General features: G+C 40.0%; 4 protein-coding genes across 10 annotated transcripts in view; 1 reads left to right on the top strand and 3 right to left on the bottom strand.

The window, feature by feature from the left end:
* Positions 1 to 102: 102 nt before the first annotated feature.
* On the top strand, positions 103 to 5,366 carry f2r (coagulation factor II (thrombin) receptor). The gene is made up of 2 exons (XM_056418070.1): positions 103 to 255; positions 2,591 to 5,366. Exons 1-2 carry the CDS (start codon positions 186 to 188, stop codon positions 3,778 to 3,780), a joined length of 1,260 nt encoding a protein of 419 aa, XP_056274045.1. The 5' UTR covers positions 103 to 185; the 3' UTR covers positions 3,781 to 5,366.
* Positions 3,797 to 7,288, bottom strand: LOC130196183 (uncharacterized). Of its 2 annotated transcripts, XM_056418072.1 has the most exons (6): positions 6,723 to 7,288; positions 6,467 to 6,612; positions 6,259 to 6,320; positions 5,645 to 5,755; positions 5,458 to 5,559; positions 3,797 to 5,221 (listed from the first exon to the last, which is right to left on the bottom strand). In XM_056418072.1, exons 1-6 carry the CDS (start codon positions 7,026 to 7,028, stop codon positions 5,196 to 5,198), a joined length of 753 nt encoding a protein of 250 aa, XP_056274047.1. In that variant the 5' UTR covers positions 7,029 to 7,288; the 3' UTR covers positions 3,797 to 5,195. The 2 variants fall into 2 exon arrangements, with proteins under 2 accessions (XP_056274047.1, XP_056274048.1); XM_056418073.1 differs by having other exon boundaries at positions 6,467 to 7,288.
* A 93-nt stretch (positions 7,289 to 7,381) lies between these two features.
* Positions 7,382 to 10,526, bottom strand: LOC130196185 (uncharacterized). Its single transcript, XM_056418074.1, has 6 exons — positions 10,370 to 10,526; positions 9,722 to 9,864; positions 9,526 to 9,590; positions 8,731 to 8,859; positions 7,948 to 8,043; positions 7,382 to 7,843 (listed from the first exon to the last, which is right to left on the bottom strand). The coding sequence occupies exons 1-6, from the start codon at positions 10,478 to 10,480 to the stop codon at positions 7,755 to 7,757; spliced, it is 633 nt and encodes a 210-aa protein (XP_056274049.1). The 5' UTR covers positions 10,481 to 10,526; the 3' UTR covers positions 7,382 to 7,754.
* Positions 10,527 to 14,920: 4,394 nt separating this feature from the next.
* Positions 14,921 to 23,558, bottom strand: part of ssbp2a (single stranded DNA binding protein 2a) — a 94,566-nt gene continuing 85,928 nt past the window's right edge. For 4 of the 6 annotated variants that reach the window (XM_056419661.1, XM_056419660.1, XM_056419658.1 and 1 more), the window contains 12 exons: positions 22,003 to 22,062; positions 21,833 to 21,896; positions 20,067 to 20,137; positions 19,908 to 19,975; positions 19,108 to 19,156; positions 18,974 to 19,009; positions 18,816 to 18,870; positions 18,648 to 18,718; positions 17,739 to 17,814; positions 17,571 to 17,599; positions 17,363 to 17,461; positions 14,921 to 16,611 (listed from right to left, as the gene is read on the bottom strand). In XM_056419661.1, the coding sequence (XP_056275636.1) occupies positions 16,582 to 16,611; positions 17,363 to 17,461; positions 17,571 to 17,599; positions 17,739 to 17,814; positions 18,648 to 18,718; positions 18,816 to 18,870; positions 18,974 to 19,009; positions 19,108 to 19,156; positions 19,908 to 19,975; positions 20,067 to 20,137; positions 21,833 to 21,896; positions 22,003 to 22,062 (708 nt within the window). In that variant the 3' untranslated portion in view covers positions 14,921 to 16,581. The remainder of the gene's footprint in view (positions 16,612 to 17,362; positions 17,462 to 17,570; positions 17,600 to 17,738; positions 17,815 to 18,647; positions 18,719 to 18,815; positions 18,871 to 18,973; positions 19,010 to 19,107; positions 19,157 to 19,907; positions 19,976 to 20,066; positions 20,138 to 21,832; positions 21,897 to 22,002; positions 22,063 to 23,558) is intronic. The other 2 variants (XM_056419663.1, XM_056419659.1) reach the window with 1 other exon arrangement.

The following is a 23,558-nucleotide window of genomic DNA, read 5'->3' as shown; positions in this document are numbered from 1 at the left end:
TCTGGAGCCCTGGTGCACATCGTTCCACTGTAATGAGGAGGAGGAAGAGGAGGAGGAGGAGGCGGAGTATGAGTCGGCAATAACATGTTGGATGCTGACAGAAAAGCACTTCAGGATCTCGTCAGACGAACCAAGAATGTCAACACACTCGTAGGCGTTAGATTTCTGTCGTTTACAGTGAAGCCATGGTTCGCCTGTCAATCGCGTTGTTGGTGTTGTTTTCCCTCCAGAGCTCAGCACTCGCCTCACACAACGGTAAGTAGCTTTATAAACCAGAAACTATGTAGAACTCGATGATGGTTCATCACTGAACTTGGTATAACAGTGTGAGACGACAGTGTGAGACGACAGTGTGTGACGACAGTGTGTGACGACAGTGTGTGACGACAGTGTGAGATTACAGTGTGAGACGACAGTGTGAGACGACAGTGTGACGACAGTGTGAGATTACAGTGTGTGACTACAGTGTGAGACGACAGTGTGTGACGACAGTGTGTGACGACAGTGTGAGACGACAGTGTGTGACGACAGTGTGAGATTACAGTGTGAGACGACAGTGTGAGACGACAGTGTGACGACAGTGTGAGATTACAGTGTGTGACTACAGTGTGAGACGACAGTGTGTGACTACAGTGTGAGACGACAGTGTGAGACGACAGTGTGTGACTACAGTGTGTGACTACAGTGTGAGACGACAGTGTGTGACGACAGTGTGAGACTACAGTGAGATTACAGTGTGTGACTACAGTGTGAGACGACAGTGTGACTACAGTGTGAGATTACAGTGAGAATACAGTGTGAGACGACAGTGTGAGATTACAGTGTGTGACTACAGTGTGTGACTACAGTGTGAGATTACAGTGTGAGACGACAGTGTGTGACGACAGTGTGAGATTACAGTGTGTGACTACAGTGTGAGATTAGTGTGAGACTACAGTGAGATTACAGTGTGACTACAGTGTGAGACGACAGTGTGAGATTACAGTATGAGACTACAGTGAGATTACAGTGTGTGACTACAGTGTGAGATTACAGTGTGAGACTACAGTGAGATTAGTGTGACGACAGTGTGTGACGACAGTGTGTGACGACAGTGTGTGACTACAGTGTGAGACTAGTGTGAGATTAGTGTGAGATTACAGTGTGAGATTACAGTGTGAGATTACAGTGTGAGACGACAGTGTGAGACGACAGTGTGAGACGACAGTGTGAGACTACAGTGTGAGATTACAGTGAGATTACAGTGTGAGATTACAGTGTGAGATGACAGTGTGAGACGACAGTGTGAGATTAGTGTGACTACAGTGTGTGACGACAGTGTGAGACTACAGTGAGAGACGACAGTGTGAGACTAGTGTGAGACTAGTGTGAGATTAGTGTGACGACAGTGTTTGACGACAGTGTGTGACGACAGTGTGAGATTACAGTGTGTGACGACAGTGTGAGATTACAGTGTGTGACTACAGTGTGAGATTACAGTGTGAGATTACAGTGTGAGACGACAGTGTGAGATTACAGTGTGAGACGACAGTGTGAGATTAGTGTGTGAGACGACAGTGTGAGACGACAGTGTGAGACGACTACAGTGTGTGACGAGTGTGAGACGACAGTGTGAGATTACAGTGTGAGACGACAGTGTGAGATTACAGTGTGAGACGACAGTGTGAGATTAGTGTGTGATTACAGTGTGAGATTACAGTGTGAGACTACAGTGTGTGACGACAGTGTGAGACGAGTGTGAGACGACAGTGTGTGACTCCTGCACTCTGCTGCGTTTTACAAATGCAAGACTGTCAACATTCAGGTGGCAACTTGTTTACTGAATGAGGGTGAAGGTGCAGGACTGCCCTAAAACATGATAACTTTTTACATTTTATTTGAGAACTATTGTCAAATAATGTGGTTGTCGACAGACCACAGACAGAGGTGGAAAATAACTAATTCGGCCTATATTTACTCATATAAGCTACTGTACGTAAAGATTATTATGATCTAATACAGTTATTTCATAACATGTTTTGATAGAGAAGTTACTGTTACTGATACTTTATAGGCAAATAAAACCTAATTTTAGGCAAATACTTTTGGGCAAGAATTTTAATTGTCATGGAGTATTTTTACAACATTATGAAATAGTTCTTCCAATACAACTGGTCGTTACGGATTATGAATGGCACACTAAAACATCTTAAAATAAGATTGATTCTAATATACCTCCATTCTATAACTGCTAATTTGATCATGTGACAGATGGGTAGTGCCGCATCATGCATTTGTATATATTACTTTTAAAGAGACATGTACCCAAATGACAAAAACAACTCTGCTTCTCACTTATTTCTGGATTTATCTCAATGTAAAAAAGAAAAGAAAACTACTGTAAATCAACCAGCGTAACGGAGACCTTTCACATTCACACAAAAGAAACTAAACTGCATTGCTAGATAAGTAGAAACTGTAACTGAACCCTTTAAAAAGTGAGCTAACAGCTGCTGCAGCTGCACAATCAGTCCGAGGCGAGTGGACAACTGCAAAGAAAGCGTCCCGTGGAAGTGTGTGGTCGCTTATCCGTTTCCTTGTCTCTCTCCAGGCTCGGTGCCCTTCCTCCGGACTTTCTCTGGTCACGTTAAAACCGTCACAGACGAGCCCTTCGAATACGTCGACCTGCCCGACGAGGGGTCCGCCTCGGGGGTGAAAAAGCACCGCCCGCTCCGCCTTCCCCAGAAGCACTATTACGTCTCGGAGGACACCAAAGATTTCCTCCGGGGCCGCCTGGCGACGCGCTTCGTCCCGACCGTTTACGCCCTCGTCTTCGTCGTCAGCGTGCCCCTCAACCTCGTCGCCGTGGTGATGTTCGCGCACCGCGTCCGTCCCAGGAAGCCGGCGGTGATCTACATGCTGAACCTGGCCTGCGCCGACCTGCTGTTCGGCCTCCTGCTTCCCTTCAAGAGCGCCTACCACTACCTCGGCAACGACTGGATCTACGGCGCCGCCATGTGCCGGGTCGTCACCGCGGCGTTCTACTGCAACATGTACTGCTCCGTGCTGCTCGTGACGTGCATCAGCGTCGACCGCTTCCTGGCGGTGGTCTACCCCATGAACTCCCTGACGTGGCGCAGCCCTCAGACGGCCGCCGCCGCGTGTGCCGCCATGTGGCTGTTGGCCCTCGGGGGCGTCGCCCCTCTCCTCGTCTCCGGGCAAACCCTCCATCTGTCCGACTTGGGCATCACCACCTGCCACGATGTGCAGGACGTGGAGCGACTGCAGGCGTACTATCGGTACTTCTTCCCCATCTACTCCTCCGTGTTCTTCTTCGTCCCGCTCGTCGTCACCGCCGTCTGCTACGTCCGTATTATTCAGGCTCTGGCGGCGGCCAACGTGGAGAACCGCTTCAGGAAGACCCGAGCGGTGGTGATGGCCGCGGTGGTGCTGGTGGTGTTTGTGGTCTGCTTCGCCCCCACCAACGTCCTCCTGATGGTGCACTACGTCCAGCTGTCCCACGCGACCGGCGGCGGCGGCGGCTCCTACCAGGCCTACCTGCTCTCCATGTGTGTGGGCAGCCTCAGCTGCTGTCTGGATCCAGTGCTGTACTACTTTGCCTCCTCCCAGTGCCAGAAGCAGGTGGCGGCGCTGCTCGGGTGTCGGCGACCGGCCCGAGCCAAGAGCGGCTCCCAAACACAGAGCACCAGAAGCAGCGGGCGGAGCGACAGCGGCAGGTCGTGCAAGATGGAGAATATTGAGACCGGCCCGGAGAGCCACTACAGCCGGCTGGTGGCTTAACGACGAGGACACGGGATGCTGGCTTAGAAGATTCAGTTTATTCGTAGAGCCCATTTTCACAAATTAGAAATTTGTCTCAGAGTGCTTTACAATCTGTACACATAGACATCCCTGACCTTTGACCTCACATCGGATCAGGAACAACGCCCAAACAACCCTTCAGGGGGATAAAAAAGTGAAGAAACCTTCAGGAGAACAACAGAAGAGGATTCCTCTCCAGGATGGACAGAACAATAGATGTCATGTGACCAGAAGGAATCATTACGCATAAATTAAAACACAGTAACAACACAATCAACTAGAACGGGCACTCGGTAGAGCGCATACCTTCACATATCACAAGATTGGGCATTGAATTATTAACATTTTGGCATTAGTTGCATGCCAATGGGATAAAAATTGACCGCACTATGGTAAAAATAAGATTTTGACCTTTGACCCGATCGATCCCAAAATCTAATCAAATGGTCCCCGGATGATAACCAATCATACCACCAAATTTCATGCAATTCCGTTCAATACTTTTTGAGTTATGCGAGTAACACGCATACAAATAAATAAATAAACGAACGGGCACTCGGTAGAGCGCATACCTTCGCATATCACAAGATTGGGCATTGAATTATGAACATTTTGGCATTAGTTGCATGACAATTGGATAAAAATTGACCGCGCTATGGTAAAAAGAAGATTTTGACCTATCCATGACCTTGACCTTGACCTTTGACCCGATTGATCCCAAAATCTAATCAAATGGTCCCCGGATAATAACCAATCATCCCACCAAATTTCGTGCGATTCGGTTTCATACTTTTTTTGTTATGCGAATAACACGCATACAAATAAATAAATAAATACACGGCGATCAAAACATAACCTTCCGCATTTTCAATGCGAAGGTAATGAAAGACACGTCTCCCAACTGTACTTACCGTATAATATATCTGAATCCATGGATCTAAATGCTTGGGTTGGGTGAAAGGAGTGTGTCCGGTGCCTTGCAGTGCTAAGTCCACTTAAATGAGCTTTTAGTTGTTTTGCCATCCCATAATATACCCACCAGTATGACAGTGTTTGATATGCGTGTTTAATTTCACAGAGAGCTTGTACACAATGCCATTATTTATTTTTTCATATTCTTGTTTTCAGTGAATCATAGGTTATACACAGTTAATAATAATTAGTTTTAATCTGAAAAACATTACAAGTTATGTAGTAGCTGTATTGTTGTAGGACCAACAGCCGCTCTAGGTTTTGATAAGTGTATATGTATTTATATAAGCAACAAAAGTAATCAATTGAACTGCACTAGCATTCATAACCTATTTAATTAAATCAAAACAGAACTACTACATTATACATATGTTGCTTAATACTTATGTTGCTGTTTATCCATCTTTTTGTTGTCTTGCCGCTCACTCCTTGTCATCGGGGCAGAGCTCTGAAACATAAACAAACACTTTACGAAGAGGCAGATATTTCCTCAGCTTTTTAGAAATGATGTTCACAGCATGTGTATTCCCCCCCTGTGTGCATTGTACTTCATGCACTTCAAGTTTGCAGCATTAAAACAATGTGTAATGGTATCTGAATGTTTCATGTTGCCGTCTGACGTCTCCATCTTGTGGCAGCGGCAGACTCTCCGGCACACGGGGAAGTTCCCTGAAGTGCACTCACCTGTTTCACCATCGTAGCTGTGGAAGTTCTCTGGGAAGCTCAGACACCCGATTTGTTTCTGGAACATCTCGACATCTTCGGGATCTTTTTTTCCGGTTCTCGCTGATTTTAGGAATGAGAGATTTTAAAAGGAGTTTCCACGTTTAAAACTTTGATCAGCTGTGTTTTAAAGCAAGGAGGAACTTACTGAACTGCAGGATGAATCTCCCGGTGGTCTCCCCATTCCGAAAGATGTCCGTCCACAGCAGGCAGTCGGAGCAAGTCTGTATAATATGGCCTTTGTGGTCCGAAAGGTTTTCTTTAGAAGAGGACAACACAGCCACTTATTATTCTGCAATATTATTCATATGCAGATATCTGTGGTGGTTTAACCCTCCTATTACCTTTGGGGTCAATTTGACCCCATTCGATGTTTAACGTCTTTAAAAAAAATTGACATATACATTTTTTAAATTCATATTTCATGACTTTTCAGAATTTATTGGGGAATTTAACGGGGAAAACATGTTTTCAATGTCCTGTACTGTGTAAAACATATAAGAAATATCAACTTTTTTATTTATTTAAAGGGCTATTTCGGTAGTCAACAAACACAAATAAAGTACCTGACACTTAAACTTGCGAAACAATATTAATTCTTATAATTTTCTCTAGGTTTTAATAGCTGGGGTCAAATTGACCCCAGGGGTAAAAGATGTTAGTAAATGTGAAGGTTACAGGAGGGTTAAACTATGCGGTTAAAAAACTAAATTACGGGATATCATGCTTTAGAAATGAGCTGCTTCGGCTCATCTTACTTACTACGAAATGTGGTGGCGACGCCTGAGACGGTTGCATTCACTTCCCCCGAGATACACCGGTTACTGAGAAACAAGAAGTGACGGACATCTTTGTCACTGCAAATATACCACGCTGTTTGAAAAGGTTAGTCTTTAGAATATTGTGCTACAAACTATATTTAAAGATGATTCTGCCCAACATATTTAATGAACTAAATCACCAAACTTACAAGCAGCGATCGCCCCAACGTAACGTCACGACCCGACTGTCCGAGGTGGGAGACAAGTCTATCCAGGAGCTATTCAGAGACTCCAGCGCCTTGTGGTAGGGCTTGGGGTCACCAGCTCCCATCACATACACCCATTTCCCAAAAATCTTCACATAAAAAAAATCAAGATGCAGATAACTATATTACAAATACCTGGGGATGTTCTTTTAAAATAAAATCCCATATCGTCGGGGTGAATAAGATGGAGAAAACCTACCAGTTTGGGGTCCTCTGGTATAAAAGGTCTGACGAGTTCCTTACAGTCGGGTGCAGATGCAGCACTGAGGGAAGTGAGAGCCAACAGGAACAACACAGCCGGCAGAGCCATGCTCAGCCAGACGGAGGAGAGGAGAGGAGGGTGAGATGGAAGAGGGAGAGTCGGCAGCACTGCGGAGGACGTCTCCGAAGCTGCGAAAGAAAAGCTAAAAAAAAAAAAAAGTAATTGTGCAAGTGCTACTAATGATGGAGAGGAGGGGGTTTCTCCAAAACTGGGATGCACCAGTGAAGGCTTTGTACCCACCATGCAGACCCGAGGAGACTTCTTTAGTTCAGCGTTGAATGGCCAGATCAACAGTCCTCTGTTGCCCTCGAATGAACCCGGGCAGAGTGCCAAAAAGCTGTCTCCGACTGCGTTGAGACATTTAGAAAGTCCCCGAGGCAGCAGTTTATCTCTCTGTGGGTCTGACTGGACTCCTTGCAGGGGGACAGTTTTACCATTACAACAGTTTAAAAGTTTGTCATTCTCCCACTGCCGCGTGACGTTACTCAGCAACAGTCTTTGTGGAAGTTTCTGGGAAAGGTGGTGTTGATGCAGCTCAGAAGCCAAAGACCTTTCCTGAATAAGTGCAGAACGATACGACAAGAACGCCACACGGATGGAGACTGAAAGTTTTATTCACATCGCACAAGCAGTTGGAAATAGTTACTCAACTAACAGATTGTTAAATCGATTTGAACGAAGCATTTAAAGCCGTCCGCCTGAATCCGCTTCGCTGTGTACATATCGCATTTCTCAAACTAAATTGTGAAAGTTCAAACAGTTAGCAGGCACACAGAGTCTCAAGGCTACACATAGTCACAGATCTAACATGGCATGACTCCAACGGGCCTTGAACTCGTTGCTGTAACCGGACTAATGAGAAGCTACTCCACGGTGCACAGATCACATTACAACACTATTGAGAACACGCTGGACGCACTCGGACGGGCGCGTGCTGCTCAAAGGGCGACGACTTCTCTTCGCTCTGCTTTAATTGGCAGTCGGCGGAACATCGGTTACATCATTCTCTGTATTCTCGGCACCGGTCGTTGCGGAGACCCTGTCATCTGGACACAGCTCTGAAAGGGGAGAACATCACAGATTGGTGAAAAAGGTGGCGTGAAGATGATGTGCGTCGATGGTTTTATTTGATATGAAATACGGAGCACACATGCACGCTGACCTGTTCCTCCAAAGTGGTACTCTGGGAGGAATTTGAGACACTCTGCCTGCTTCTTGAAGGTTTCTAACTCAGACGGCTCCAAAGTGCCGTTACGGGCTTTAAAGAGAAGCCAGAGGAATAAAAACAGAGAGGGTGAGGTGGTGGAAGTAACGAGAAGTCACAAACAGAAATGAGATAGAAATGATCAAAATATAAACATGTACACTACCGTTCAAAAGTTTGGGGTCATCCAGACAATTTCGTGTCTTCCATGAAAACTCACTTTTATTCATCAAATGAATTGAAAATTGAATAGAAAATGTAGTCAAGACATTGACAAGGTTAGAAATAATGATTAATATTTGAAGTATTCATTTTGTTCTTCAAACTTCAAGCTCAAAGGAAGGCCAGTTGTATATCTTATATCACCAGCATAACTGTTTTCAGCTGTGCTAACATAATTGCACAACGGTTTTCTAATCAGATATTAGTCTTCTAAGGCGATTAGCAAACATAATGTACCATTAGAACACTGGAGTGATAGTTGATGGAAATGGGCCTCTATACACCTCTGGAGATATTTCATTAGAAACCAGACGTTTCCACCTAGAATAGTCATTTACCACATTAACAATGTATAGTGTGTATTTTTGATTAATGTTATCTTTATTGAAAAAACAGTGCTTTTCTTTGAAAAATAAAGACATTTCTAAGTGACCCCAAACTTTTGAACGGTAGTGTATGTATATATTTTTTTATAAAATAAATGGTATAGTTCTTTTTAGGAGGAATGAACGGCCTTACTGAAGAGGAAGAGGTATCGTCCCTTTGACTTGCCGTCAGGGAGGAGGGTGGTGTCTTCGGACAGGAGGCAGTCGGCGCACGTCTCGTAGTACTTTCCATCATGATATGAAGTGTGACCGTTGATATTAACTGTGACGCATCAGAAAAACAAGGCGTCCTAATTAATATAACCCAAATGCAAAATATTTATTATGTGGTTGTATTTTATTTCCATAAATATATTGGAATTTGTGTCATAATATAAAATATTCAAATAATGTATGTAACCCAAATGCAAGATATTTAATATGTGGTTGTATGATATTTGATATTTCCATAAATATATTGGAATTTTTGTCATAATATAAAATATTCAAATAATGTATGTAACCCAAATGCAAGATATTTAATATGTGGTTGTATGATATTTGATATTTCCATAAATATATTGGAATTTGTGTCATAATATAAAATATTCAAATAATATACGTAACCCAAATGCAAGATATTTAATATGTGGTTGTATTTTATTTCCATAAATATATTGGAATTTGTGTCATAATATAAAATATTCAAATAATGTATGTAACCCAAATGCAAAATATTTAATATGTGGTTGTATTTTATTTCCATAAATATATTGGAATTTGTGTCATAATATAAAATATTCAAATAATGTATTGTGACTATGTTCTCATGGATTCCACCTATACCTCGGTAATATTATTTGGCTGCATGCTGCTTCAACCGCTTAACATTACACAGCATCGGAAGATGATGAGCAGTGTGCAACAGAAAGATATTAAAAATAATTACAAGTCATGTGACTGGTCATCCCTGAGATGGTGGCATTGGCTAACCCCTGCAGGCATTTATCCTCACTGTAATAATAAAAACAAAACAAGAGAAAGGAGTTACAATCCACAACTTCCTTTCAACATGCACTCTTAAGTTTACCGTTATCCTCTGTATGTGAGTGAAAATGGAGCGCGGCAGTATGTCGGTTCCTTACAGGCGGTCGGACCAGTAGATGGACATGACGCCGTTGTCGGAGGAAGCCGACAGGTCCACCCAGGAGCCGTTCACCGCCACCAGGTCGTTCTTCAGACCCGGCTCGTCCCACGACCCCACATGGAGCACCCACTTCCCATAGATCTGCCACAGACATGGACACAACTCACACGACTGCGTATCGGTGTTAGAGTGCTCATCATTTATTTAACTATATAATAGAATAATGTTTATAAAGAGATAGAGATATGATTCCTTTAATTTGCACGTGTATCTCTTGCAGGCTTCGTATTGTTGAGATTGAAAGGTCTCACGACAACTGGATCAGCTGAGGAACGGGTTTGTTTTCAATATGCTCAAAATCTACAGAACAGCTTAATGGACCATGTGGTGATACAGATTTATACATGATTTAATATTGGTTTATTTCCTAGGCTAAAATACTTTGATTTCTTATCTGCTAAGAATTGCAATTTAATAAAAAAATGGAAATTTCTGCTAAATATCTGAAGTTATTTCCTAAAGGCAGATCACTAAATATAAATAGTGATACAGTATATGAGCAATTGTGTTAAGAGCCTTAGTTCATTTGAAATACCATGGAGCACATTTTAACCCCAGCTCATAATAAATGGTTGCTTTTACTCACAGGGCTGTGGCTGTCTAGAACCAGAGGCTTGACCAGCTCTTTGCAGTCCGGTTCAGATGCAGCACCCAGGGAGGCGAGAGCCAACAGAGCGATAACCAGCTGTGCATCCATGACTCGAGACAGCAGGCAGCCAGAGAGCAACACGAATGTCAGGGATCCCGCCGGCTAGAGACTCCTCAAAGCAGCCAGGGGAAGGGTTCTGTAACAGTGGGCTGGGCCACACGCGCACAAACGCGCACACACACACACACACGCACACACAAACCCCAACACGTACTACATTGGGCTTGTCCTAGTTACACCGTTACATAACAGACAGCTGGCAGAGTCTGAAAAGCATCTTTCAACGTGTGAACACCCCCCTGCACAGAGTCACACACAAGCACAGAGACAGAAACAATCAAAAGAAAGACACACACACACACACACACACATACACACGCACACACAAGACCACGGTGTAGATCTGATTCGGTGTGGCAAATGCGTCAAAATACATAAAAACGTGCGGCCTAATCGGGAATAGTCAAAAATGACTTTTTCTAAGAGAAATTGTCCCATTCGGAAGAGAAAACGCTAATCAACGCTAATCTTCGATGCCACAATGACTCGCAATATGTTAAGGTAGAGACATTATTTAAACTTTAAAATGTTAACACAAGGATGGAGTTTATTTGATTAATTGAAAAAATGTTCATAGCAAGCACAGTTTCCATGGAATCTTTGTTTGAGTTTCAGAAGATTTCTGGGGGTTTTAATTACTTTTTAACCCTTCTATAACTTTTTTACTTTGTATTACTTTTTTATAACATTTTATAACATTTTAATACTTTATTACTTTTTTATAGCTTTTTTATTACTTTTCTATTACTTTTTTACTTTTTAAAACCATTTAAGTACTTTTTTCTTTTTGTATAACTTTTTTCTTTTGTAACTTTTTTATAACTTTTCTGTAACTTTAATTACTTTTTTACTTTTTTATAACTTGTACTTTTTATTACTTTTTTACTTTACTTCTATACTTTTTATTACCCTTGTATTTGTATTACTTTTGTACTTTTTCATTACTTTTAATTACTTTTTTCATTTATTCCTTTTTTATAAATTTTCAATACATTTTTCATTACTTTTTTTTACTTTAACTTCTTTTTCTTACTTTATAATTTTTTATAACTTTATTTATTTGTATTACTTAATAGTAATATTGATCCAATAACTGTTCTAGTTACAGCACTCAAAAAACAATTCAAGCCCTATTCTATTTAGCTTAGATGGTGTGCATATGAATGCTAAATAAATGTTTAATTGGGGACTACCCTTTGCACATGTGCCAGATCTCACGCTCTGTCGTCTTTCTGCCTTTTCTTCTCCTAACTGACCTGACCAGATGCAGCAAGATTAACGCAGACTCATACCAACTAAATTACTTGATTAGTAACTGCATTTTAATTTCTTTATTACTTTTCAACTTTTTAAATTTGTATTCTTCTTTTTTCTAACTTTTTAACTATTTATTTATTTTGTATTACTTTTTATTACTTTTCAACTTTTTAATTACTTTTCAACTTTTTCTAACTTTTACTAATTTTTTTCTAACTTATTTATTACTTTTTAACTTAAATGTGTGTATTACTTTTTTATAACTTTAAAAAACGTTTTAAGACTTTAAAATGTTGTATAACTTTTTATAACTTTCTAAAACTTTTAAATTACTTTTTTACTTTTTAATTACTTTCTTACTTTTTATAACTTTTTATAACTTTTTCATTACTTTTAAACTTTTTAATAACTTTTGTACATTTTATTACTTTTTTACTTTGACCAATGGCTAAGAAGCTTAAAGAGGACCAATGGCTGAGCATTTTGAAGATAACCAATGGCTGAGCAGCTTGAAGAGGAATGAATAAACTGAGCCATCAGCAGGAGGAATACACACACATATACAGGACTGTCTCAGAAAATTAGAATATTGTGATAAAGTTCTTTATTTTCTGTAATGCAATTAAAAAAACAAAAATGTCATGCATTCTGGATTCATTACAAATCAACTGAAATATTGCAAGCCTTTTATTCTTTTAATATTGCTGATTATGGCTTACAGCTTAAGAAAACTCAAATATCCTATCTCTAAATATTAGAATATCATGAAAAAGTATACTAGTAGGGTATTAAACAAATCACTTGAATCGTCTAATTAACTCGAAACACCTGGAAACACATTTTCAAATGTTTGATTTTGTTTTGCTGTTATAAATCTTTTTTTTAACTTGGTCTGAGGAAATATTCAAATTTTATGAGATAGGATTTTAGAGTTTTCTTAAGCTGTAAGCCATAATCAGCAATATTAAAAGAATAAAAGGCTTGCAATATTTCAGTTGATTTGTAATGAATCCAGAATGCATGACATTTTTGTTTTTTTAATTGCATTACAGAAAATAAAGAACTTTATCACAATATTCTAATTTTCTGAGACAGTCCTGTATATATATATGCTCTCTATGCTTTTCAATGGTTTGAAAAGAGTGCATATACCCCCTATAACTACGTTTGTTTGCTTCCTGTGAGACAGCCAATCAGAACCTTTTCCGTTGTATTGTGCTTGGCAAACACACTCTTTGCCAGATGTTAATCAGCTGGACATCTCCATTTAAAAAAATATATTTGAACTGTCAACAATGGGTTTCGAGTTTGCTGTCAAAATGCTGTGCAATGACCTCGGAGTTGAATCTGAATCTGGATACTGAATAACCAAATGCATATCACATGGATATCATCATTTACTTACGCGTCATAATGGCGGAGTTGCCAGTGAAGGTGAAATAAAATCCTTGATTATGGCGGGAAACAGTGGAGAGGATCCTAGGAACCAAGCCCTCCATCGAGGAACCTATTTAGCCATAAAATGTAAAACATATTAAATGAAATATGGGGGATACAGTTTGAATGGGCCTAAAGCAGTACAACTATTGTTAATATTATTTACAGGTTCTATCCTTAAGTTTGTCAGCAGAGGAGCACAAGCACGTTGATCAGTGAATCCACAGCCAGCAGAGCCAAAGATAAGTGTCACATTTACATATTTTCTACATTTTCAACACTTTCTTATGATTGGCAATATTCACTCATCTTTAGACTCCATTCTCCTTCATATATGTTGACCATTCTGTGGCTTGGTGCCTAGGTGTGGGCCACCATTTGTGTGTTTTTGGGTCAAGCTGTCGGGGTTCTCTGCCATTTTTGTTGTGTCTTTTCTCCTGTTTTGTGGTAAGACAGGGAGCTCAGGATTGTTGTTCATTTCACTTTGGTAGTTCAGTGTGACCTTTAGTTTTCTAGTTAGCATCGGGGTTTTGTTTTGTTGTGTTGGCCTTGGAGACCCTGACGCCTTTTTGCTTCCGTTTTAGTTTACCTTTTGTAATCCTTAGATGTGCTAATAAATATTCCTTATTTTTCTTAAGTATTTCATCTTATTGTTCGCCTCCTTTGTTCCCCTTTAGCTGTATCCCTTATTACCTTTGCATTGAAAATGCGGAAGGTTATGTTTTGATCGCCGTGTATTTATTTATTTGTATGCGTGTTACTCGCATAACTAAAAAAGTATTAAACCGAATCGCATGAAATTTGGTGGGATGATTGGTTATTATCCGGGGACCATTTGATTAGATTTTGGGATCGATCGGGTCAAAGGTCAAGGTCAAGGCCATGAAAAGGTCAAAATATTCTTGAATCGCATGAAATTTGGTGGGATGATTGGTTATTATCCGGGGACCATTTGATTAGATTTTGGGATCGATCGGGTCAAAGGTCAAGGTCAAGGTCATGAAAAGGTCAACCAATTCTTGAATCGCATGAAATTTGGTGGGATGATTGGTTATTATCCGGGGACCATTTGATTAGATTTTGGGATTGATCGGGTCAAAGGTCAAGGTCAAGGAAAGGTCAAAATCTTCTTTTTACCATAGCACGGTAAATTTCTATCCAATTGGCATGCAACTAATGCCAAAATGTTCATAATTCAATGCCCAATCTTGTGATATGCGAAGGTATGCGCTCTACCGAGTGCCCGTTCTAGTTATTTGTATGTTACGGCCCGTGCATCCCTAGACCACCGAGAGGCCGTAACAGTGTACCTCACTCTGTTCGCTATAGATCTACAGCTGTTTAGACCAACAGATGGAGCGAACTGTTCTAATGTCGTGGTGTGCAGCACTGTGTTGTCAGGGGCAACGGTGTGGCATCGGCGAACGGTTCACACGGCTCGCATGTCGGGCAGCGGGGCCCCGGGGAGGTCGGGCTCTGCCCTCTGGATGTTTCCAAAGTCATATCGATGTTCTGACTTCACAGACGTGTAGGACCTCACAGGTCTTTTATGGCGTAGTTTGTGGGTGCTTTGGACTTTGCCGACGTAATGTTTGAGCTCTTTGAAGTGTTTGAACGACCGCATGAGAGAAGAGGGGGAGTTGGAAGGGGGACCGGGCCGGGGGAGACGTCTCTGGGTGGTTCTAGTGAGCGAAGTCCTCACAACGGACGAATGAATGGAGCCGACGCTTTGACTACGGGAAGAGAAGCTTTATAGTAGCATATTCAAAACCCATGAAATACTTCTCTGTGTATTTACAAAAACATAATACAAGAATAAAAAAGAGAAAATTAACATCACAAATGAAGTCCCATGTACTGCCACGAAACAGAAAACATGATCCAATGTACAAATGCATCTTCTTATACTCTCAGTTATGGCTTCAATCTAACACAAACACCAAATAAAATATCTCTGTTCAATCGGGATGGTGCGTCACCAGTCCACCCCTCCCTTTGCAATAATTATCTCCAGATTTTTCTTTAAATAATAATAATAATATAAAACACACGTACAAGACAGAGGAGCTACATTTGTGAGCTGTACACGTTGCGGTGAGGAAGAGGAGACGAGAATGTCCACAGGCACGGCAACCGTTTTCTACGTGACGAGAACACATCTTGGGCAGTGAAAGAATTTGAGAAATAATGAATCAAAAACGAGCTTATTTTTGCTTTCTGTACCAGCCGACCTTTCACGTCACGCTGAGATCACAGTTTATCCGGATGGCGATGAAGCACGAGTGACCAGAGTGATTTCACGAGCTTTGCGTCTTGCCGTTGCCTCTCGTCCTGTCCGTCGGTCTTTCTGCTCTCCGTCTCTCTTGAACACGTCACGTATGAGACTGTGGGCCGTCGTATCCATTATGCAACTGTGACTCCAATATGTAAAATGATAACTCACTTGGATAAAAGTTGAAATAACTTGAGATGGGAGAGGATTTAGCAACAGAAAGAAAGAAAAAATCAACATCACATATAGTATGACAGCAAGGTTCAGTGTCCCCTCGGTTTGGTGACATGTGACATCGCTCTATGGGACCTTTGTGTCGATGCTCTCGCCCGGTAAAGGTTTAAAGCATGACTATGCAACTTTTGAAATTTGAAGTTTCCTCTTCAAAGAGAGTGGAAGTCAAAGTCTCACTATTGGTCAATTTTAGCATACTGTCGTTTTTACTTTTTTACTACGACCAACACAAGTTGCATAGTTTCGCTTTAAGCATTAAACACACCTTCTCTTTTTTTTTTACCATTCAATGTGACTTCATATTTAAAATGCAGACACATTCTAGGTGGTGTGGAGGCCTTAATCATGAGTAAACAGCAAACTCTTTGTTTTGAGTTTGGGAATTTAAAATAAAAAACGACCCATTGTATAAAATAAAAAACACAATGTCGGCGGCTTGAAAGATTTAGAGGACACAGACGTTGAAAAGAAGTAAACCTCCTGGTATTATGACTGTGACGTGTCTCCAATTATCTTTTCTATTCTTAAGAAAAGACAAACGATATCAGATGTGACTCATACACACTGTTTGCAAATATACAAGGAGTTCCCCTGCAGGTTGTTTCAATTTGGTTTCTTTGTACAGTCTCTTAGTTGCAGAGGAAGAACTGATGAATGTAGCAGAGTCACCACTTTGAACGGGAGAAGGAATAGGAGAGAAGAGCAGAAACAATGGAGGGGTGGGGTCGGGGGACAGGAGGAGGACAGGGCCGACGGCAAATGTCCTGTCTAGGCCGGCGGTGGTGGTGGAGGAAGAGTCACCGGCCTAGATGACATCACATCCCGTCTCTCTGCTTTTTACTGATCCAGGTTACTAGGCAACTGAACCAAACCTGCTTTTCCAGAGCCTTCACACGCTCATCGTCATGTTTGGAGAATACTGCAGAGGGAAGATGGGGAGAGATGAGTATGTTTGAGTTGGTCTATGTCAGCATTTTTACCTTCGCATTGAAAATGCGGAAGGTAATGTTTTGATCGCCGTGTATTTATTTATTTATTTATTTGTATGCGTGTTATTCGCATAACAAAAAAGTTTTAAACCGAATCACATGAAATTTGGTGGGATGATTGGTTATTATCCGGGGACCATTTGATTAGATTTTGGGATCAATCGGGTCAAAGGTCAAGGTCATGAAAAGGTCAACATCCTCTTGAATCGCATGAAATTTGGTGGGATAATTGGTTATTATCCGGGGACCATTTGATTAGATTTTGGGATCAATCGGGTCAAAGGTCAAGGTCATGGAAAGGTCAAAATCTTCTTTTTACCATAGCACGGTCAATTTCTATCCAATTGGCATGCAACTAATGCCAAAATGTTCATAATTCAATGCCCAATCTTGTGATATGCGAAGGTATGCGCTCTACCGAGTGCCCGTTCGAGTTCAAAATGTTACAGTATATTTAATTCTAAATCCCTCCAACAATGGACAATTAACTTTTAATAATGAAGCTGAAGAACGCTTTTTGGATTTCTTCCCAGAGTTCGACTGAAAGATTCATCCCGCTCACATGCGTGTACGGGAAATGAACCAACAGGTAGCAGCCGAGTAGCGTAGCTCCAAAGACTCATGATATTGAGTTGTGGGATCCTTCTGATCTTCACATACGATTCATGACAATTGACTTACATTTTCATTCTGAAAAGGGTTGAGGAAGTTTCCTCCCATCTCTCCATCCTCTCTGGGGGTGCCGGGCTGGTTACTCATACTTATGTTCCCAGGAGAGTTCTTTTAAAAAGTATGTAAAACAACATTAGTCATCGTACGCTATTAAAGCTACACAAATCAGACATGCGGTGCATTTGCCATTTTAAAGTATATAAATATCTTCTTTTACCTTTGGGAGACTGTCCATATCGCCTGACCCTGATAGAGGAAACACAGGTATGAGAAGTAGTAACCATTATCAGAAGAATGTTTTGCTTGAAATTATTTGACAAATTAGGAAAAACTTTAACCAGAGATTCAATGTCAATGTAGCACATTCTGTACAGGCTACTTGTACCTGTACCTAAAGACCCATTCATGTGATGGGGCTCCATTCCCCCGAGTGGACCGTCACCACCTGAACCCATCGGGAACTGAGGAGCACACACACAGCAGACAATGATGTGTGTGTCACATCACCAAATGTTGAGAGTTATAAATGTGATTAAAAACGTATTTATATGGAAGATGTATGTGGAGGTATGTATGTGTGTATGTGTATGTGTGTATGCATATCTATATATATGTTATTTTTTCTTTATTTTATATTGATTTTCTGATTTATTTGATATTAATTTAGGATAGGAATATATAAGCATGTTTTGCTTCTACCTATACCGTTTCAGTCTTTCTGTTTTGTATATTATATAGAATAATATTGTATTGTATTTGATTTGATTGACTGAATAAAATACACAACAACAACAACAACAAATAACAATGTGTTGATAACTTCTACTGTATATCCACACATGAATGCAACCACTATGTGCATTTAAATACACTCAAACACAATGATGTACATTACATTACATATCATTTAGAGTCCAGAAAGTAACATTTCTTCAAGAAAGTCGAACTGCAAAAGTACTATAAGTAATAACATGAGTAATACCATAAGTAGTACCATAAGTAATACCATAAGTAATAATATGAATAATACCATAAGTAATACCATAAGTAATAATATGAATAATACCATAAGTAGTACCATAAGTAATAACATGAGAAATACCATAAGTAATACCATGAGAAATAACATGAGTAATACCATAAGTAATACCATAAGTAATAACATGAGTAATAACATGAGTAATAACATGAGTAATACCATAAGTAAGATCCATTTCAGTGCCACTGAAGTGCTAATCTGTGTTTTAATCCAGATAGAGTGGGAAATGTCTGCACAGAGAGAGGAAGGACTCACATTTGGTCGGCTTCCACCTGGAGGGACTGTGTTTATCATCGTGTACATGTTGTCGCCGGAGTTGGTTGAATCTGATAGAATAAACAGAGAAAGCATGAGATGACAAAAGAGCAAACACTTATGTGTACACACAAACAGATGGACGCACATGGAGGACAGAGAGCGTACCTGCTGGACTTGGCATAATTGGGGTCCCTGGTGGCCCCCCTCCTCCTGGAGGTCCCTGGAATCACAGGTTTGGTTTGCATGAGATTCGTTCATGAACGTGTGCATTTCAGTCTATATATAAAAACAGTGAGCAGCAGCTTGAACCCAAACATACGTACCACATAACTTCCTGGAGATGCAGACGAGTAAGGGGTCTACAAAAATAAGAAATAAAGAGAAAGAGGGAAAAAAAAGTAAAATCATGAAAGTAATGACATAACATTCTGCTGGGTGTCTTTGTTAGAGCACTTACCGAATTGGAGTTTGGAGGATTTGGCCACGGTCTACCCCCACCAGGTCCCCTGGAACACACATCGTGAGACACTTCACTGTTCTGCTTTGCCAGACTACTTTGTTTCTAATTTATTTGGGCAGAGTTGGCAACAACACGCTCTTCTTTTGCCAGAGAGCGGTAATGGGAACAACAAGTAATGAAGGAAAAGGATGAAAGAAGACCAACTAGAGGAAAGCTCGCTCCTCGCTCCAGACCCGAGAACATACAGTAAAGTTGGAATTAAAAGCACGGAAAGGAAACAGCTGACTGCCTCTATTGTAGTGAGACATTAACCCTCCTATTACCTTTGTGGTCAATTTCACCCCATTTCATGTTTGACGTCTCTAATGTTTCATGTTTCAGCATTTTTTCCTAATTCATGGGGGACAACTGGGAAAACATAAAATTCACATGATGATATGTTTTCACTGTCCTGTACACAATTTGTGCGCATCGGTGTTCTTTGGGGTCAATTTGACCCCAGGCTGTTTTTCACTGTGTAAAACATATAAGAAATATCAACTTTTTTATTTATTTCAAGGGCTATTTAGGTAGTCAACAAACAAACATAAAGTACCTCACACATAAACGTGGGAAACAATATTAATTCTAATCAATTTCTGGAGCTTTTAACTGCTGTGGTCAAAAAGGGTAAAACATGTTAGTCAATGTGAAGGTAACAGGAGGGTTAAGGTTGTTGTGCATCCCTCTGAGTGCGTGAGATGTGGGGAGGTCATTTTCACTGTGTGTGTAGATTGTATTACGTTGATACCACTCACATGTTCATACCAGGCATCCCGGGACCAACCAGGGCGTTCAGCGGTGGTCTCATCCCACCTCCGTAACCCTACAAGAGAAGACACCAAATGTCCTCAGTGACAAGAGAGTATCAGAACCAATGCTTTTTAAATATTCCCTCAAATCCTCTGGTCCCGTACCTGGGGCCCGAGCGGTACCATGCCTCTGGGTGGAGTCATCCGCTGCATCGGCCCTCCCATATTTAGATGTGCTGAAACAAAGGAAAACCAGTCAAACTACAACCACTCATCCGGGTTTTTTCATGACAGTGTATTCAGGTCTGGGGTCAGTTTACCCTCATCATCTCGCTTCGACGGGAAGATGTGGAACGGTTATTTGATCACATTACATAACATAACATATCGTAAACAACTCTGGTCCTTGTCCTAATCGCTCTCTTCAAACGAGCATGTTCCCTTGGTGTACTTTAGTATTTTACACTTTTATTAGGACACTGGAGTGATGCAAAAACCTCGAGAGGACATCAATGAGCCTCGATTACACCTTCTGATTCTAATGTTGAGTTTAACAGTAAGAACTCTGGGACTCTTTTTACCTATGCAGAATATATATATATATATATGTATATAAATATATGTATATAAATATATGTATACATATATACATATATGTATATAAATATATATACATATATATATATATGTATATAAATATATGTATACATATATGTATGTAAATATATGAATACATATATATATGTATATAAATATATGTATATAAATATATGTATACATATATACATATATATATATATAAATATATGAATACATATATATATGTATATAAATATATGTATATAAATATATGTATACATATATACATATATGTATATAAATATATGTATACATATATATATGTATATAAATATATGTATACATATATACATATATAAATATATGAATACATATATACATATATATATGTATATAAATATATGAATACATATACAGGACTGTCTCAGAAAATTAGAATATTGTGATAAAGTTCTTTATTTTCTGTAATGCAATTAAAAAAACAAAAATGTCATGCATTCTGGATTCATTACAAATCAACTGAAATATTGCAAGCCTTTTATTCTTTTAATATTGCTGATTATGGCTTACAGCTTAAGAAAACTCTAAAATCCTATCTCATAAAATTTTAATATTTCCTCAGACCAAGTAAAAAAAGATTTATAACAGCTGAGTGTTTGTCAAGGCTCAGGAAACCCTTGCAGGTGTTTCGAGTTAATTAGACAATTCAAGTGATTTGTTTAATACCCTACTAGTATACTTTTTCATGATATTCTAATATTTAGAGATAGGATATTTGAGTTTTCTTAAGCTGTAAGCCATAATCAGCAATAAATCAGAATAAAAGGCTTGCAATATTTCAGTTGATTTGTAATGAATCCAGAATGCATGACATTTTTGTTTTTTTAATTGCATTACAGAAAATAAAGAACTTCATCACAATATTCTAATTTTCTGAGACAGTCCTGTATATATATATATATAGATGGATTGACATGTAATTTAGTAGCCAACAGGTCTCCATGGTCCCCAGAGGATGAACCCTAAAGCCTAATCTTCCTCTTGATGGTAATGACCTTATGATTGAAATATCTCACTTGATGGTACACATTGTACAAAAACATTGGTACAAATTATTTAGCGCCATGTTTTTTAAAATACTTTGGTTATGAGCAAGTACCTTCAAAACAAAAATGTGTTCTCACTTTGCTCAGCTGTTCTTCAGTAGTTTTGCTCTCATTAACAAATGTTGGCAAGTTAGCATTGTGACCCCAAACTAGCATTTAGTTTAAAGCACCACTGTGCCCAAGTGCAGCTTTAGGAAGTCATGCCTGTGTGTGTGTGTGTGTGTGTGTGTGTGTGTCTACGTGTACCTTGCTGTCTTGTGGGGTCCATACCACTGGGTAACATAGGCTGGCCTCCCGGGACCCCAAGTCCCTACAGAGGAAGGAGGACACATCACTGGCGTCATCATCACTGTCTCTCAGATGCAGCCTCTATTCGCAGTACTGGGTGCTGCCTCCAGGGGTCACTGTGGTTTTACCTGATTGGGTAATCGGAGAGGTGGTCTGGGTCCTCCAGGGTTTCGAGGTGACATAAACGGCTGAAAAAACAAATCAGCATGAATGCAAGTCGAATATCTCTGGGTTATAAAGACCGTGCACACAATCTCTCACATGCATGAGACTGCAATGAAGTCTTCAACAACACAAAACACCACACAGGTTATAGAGAGACACGTATCCAGTGTCTACATATTTCTATTCATTTAGTTAATTTAAATACATATACACAATATACAAAATATACTGTCCTGGGTTGCCAAACCAGATGACAAATTATATATACAGTAATAATTTCCGCTCGATCATGACGCAGCTGTCCCCTCCAGCGATGACGTCACAGCTCTAGACTTCCCCACACACACCCATTGAAAACTCCAAGAGGAGCCGAAAAACACATCAAACTAAAACGGGGATAATTAAATAACTATAAGAGCTATAAAAAAAAGTTGGAATATAAAGTTATAGCTAACGATGTTCTCAACATTTTAAAGGTAAAATGGTGTCTGTAGCTAAACGTATGCCGACATTGTAAGCTTCTAACTTTGAAAAAGTTTAAGCGGATTTGAAGCTTTGCTCCATAGGAACCCATTCATTATTTATTCCATACAAATATGAATCATTACCTTCGCATTGGAAATGCTGAAGGTTATGTTTTGATCGCCGTGTATTTATTTATTTGTATGCGTGTTACTCGCATAACTCAAAAAGTATTAAACCGAATCGCATGAAATTTGGTGGGATGATTGGTTATTATCCGGGGACCATTTGATTAGATTTTGGGATCGATCGGGTCAAAGGTCAAGGTCAAGGTCATGAAAAGGTCAACATCTTCTTGGATCGCATGAAATTTGGTGGGATGATTGGTTATTATCCGGGGACCATTTGATTAGATTTTGGGATTGATTGGGTCAAAGGTCAAGGTCATGCAAAGGTCAACATCTTCTTTTTACCATTTTTATCCAATTGGCATGCAACTAATGCCAAAATGTTCATAATGCAATGCCCAATCTTGTGATATGCGAAGGTATGCGCTCTACCGAGAGCCTGTTCTAGTTTAATAATGTGGAAAGATTACAAAAATATCTGAAAATATACAGTAAAAGTTGAAGGTTATGTCAACATAAATAAAAAAAAGATTGAATTAGCTGAAAGTCAATTGTATAACCATTTTCATAGAAACCAAAGTGGTGTATAAACTGTAAGAAGTGTTCACCACCAAACCGAACACAGCTGCTGCTTATAACTTTTTGGACCGATATGACCGCATTTCCATTGGATTATAATGGAAGAATGAGCAGAGGAGAAAAGGAGAGGTTGGTTAATAATGATGTCAGTGTATCTTTTAACAGTTTAGCGGCATGTGCGAGAAGCACTTTGCCGCTGTGAGGAGTTTATGTTTTACATGCATATGTTTTCCTCCTCACACAGACCGTAGCAATGCTGTTGATGTCTCCAGTCTCACAGAAGAAATACAATAACTTGCCACCAGAGAGCAATGGTGCACCTGTTTTGTTCAAGGTCTAGCACAGAAAAC

The sequence above is a fragment of the Pseudoliparis swirei genome, chromosome 7 (assembly GCF_029220125.1).
Source record: "Pseudoliparis swirei isolate HS2019 ecotype Mariana Trench chromosome 7, NWPU_hadal_v1, whole genome shotgun sequence".
NCBI classification, from domain to species: Eukaryota; Metazoa; Chordata; class Actinopteri; order Perciformes; family Liparidae; genus Pseudoliparis; species Pseudoliparis swirei.
This window is presented reverse-complemented; position numbering and strand designations above follow the sequence as displayed.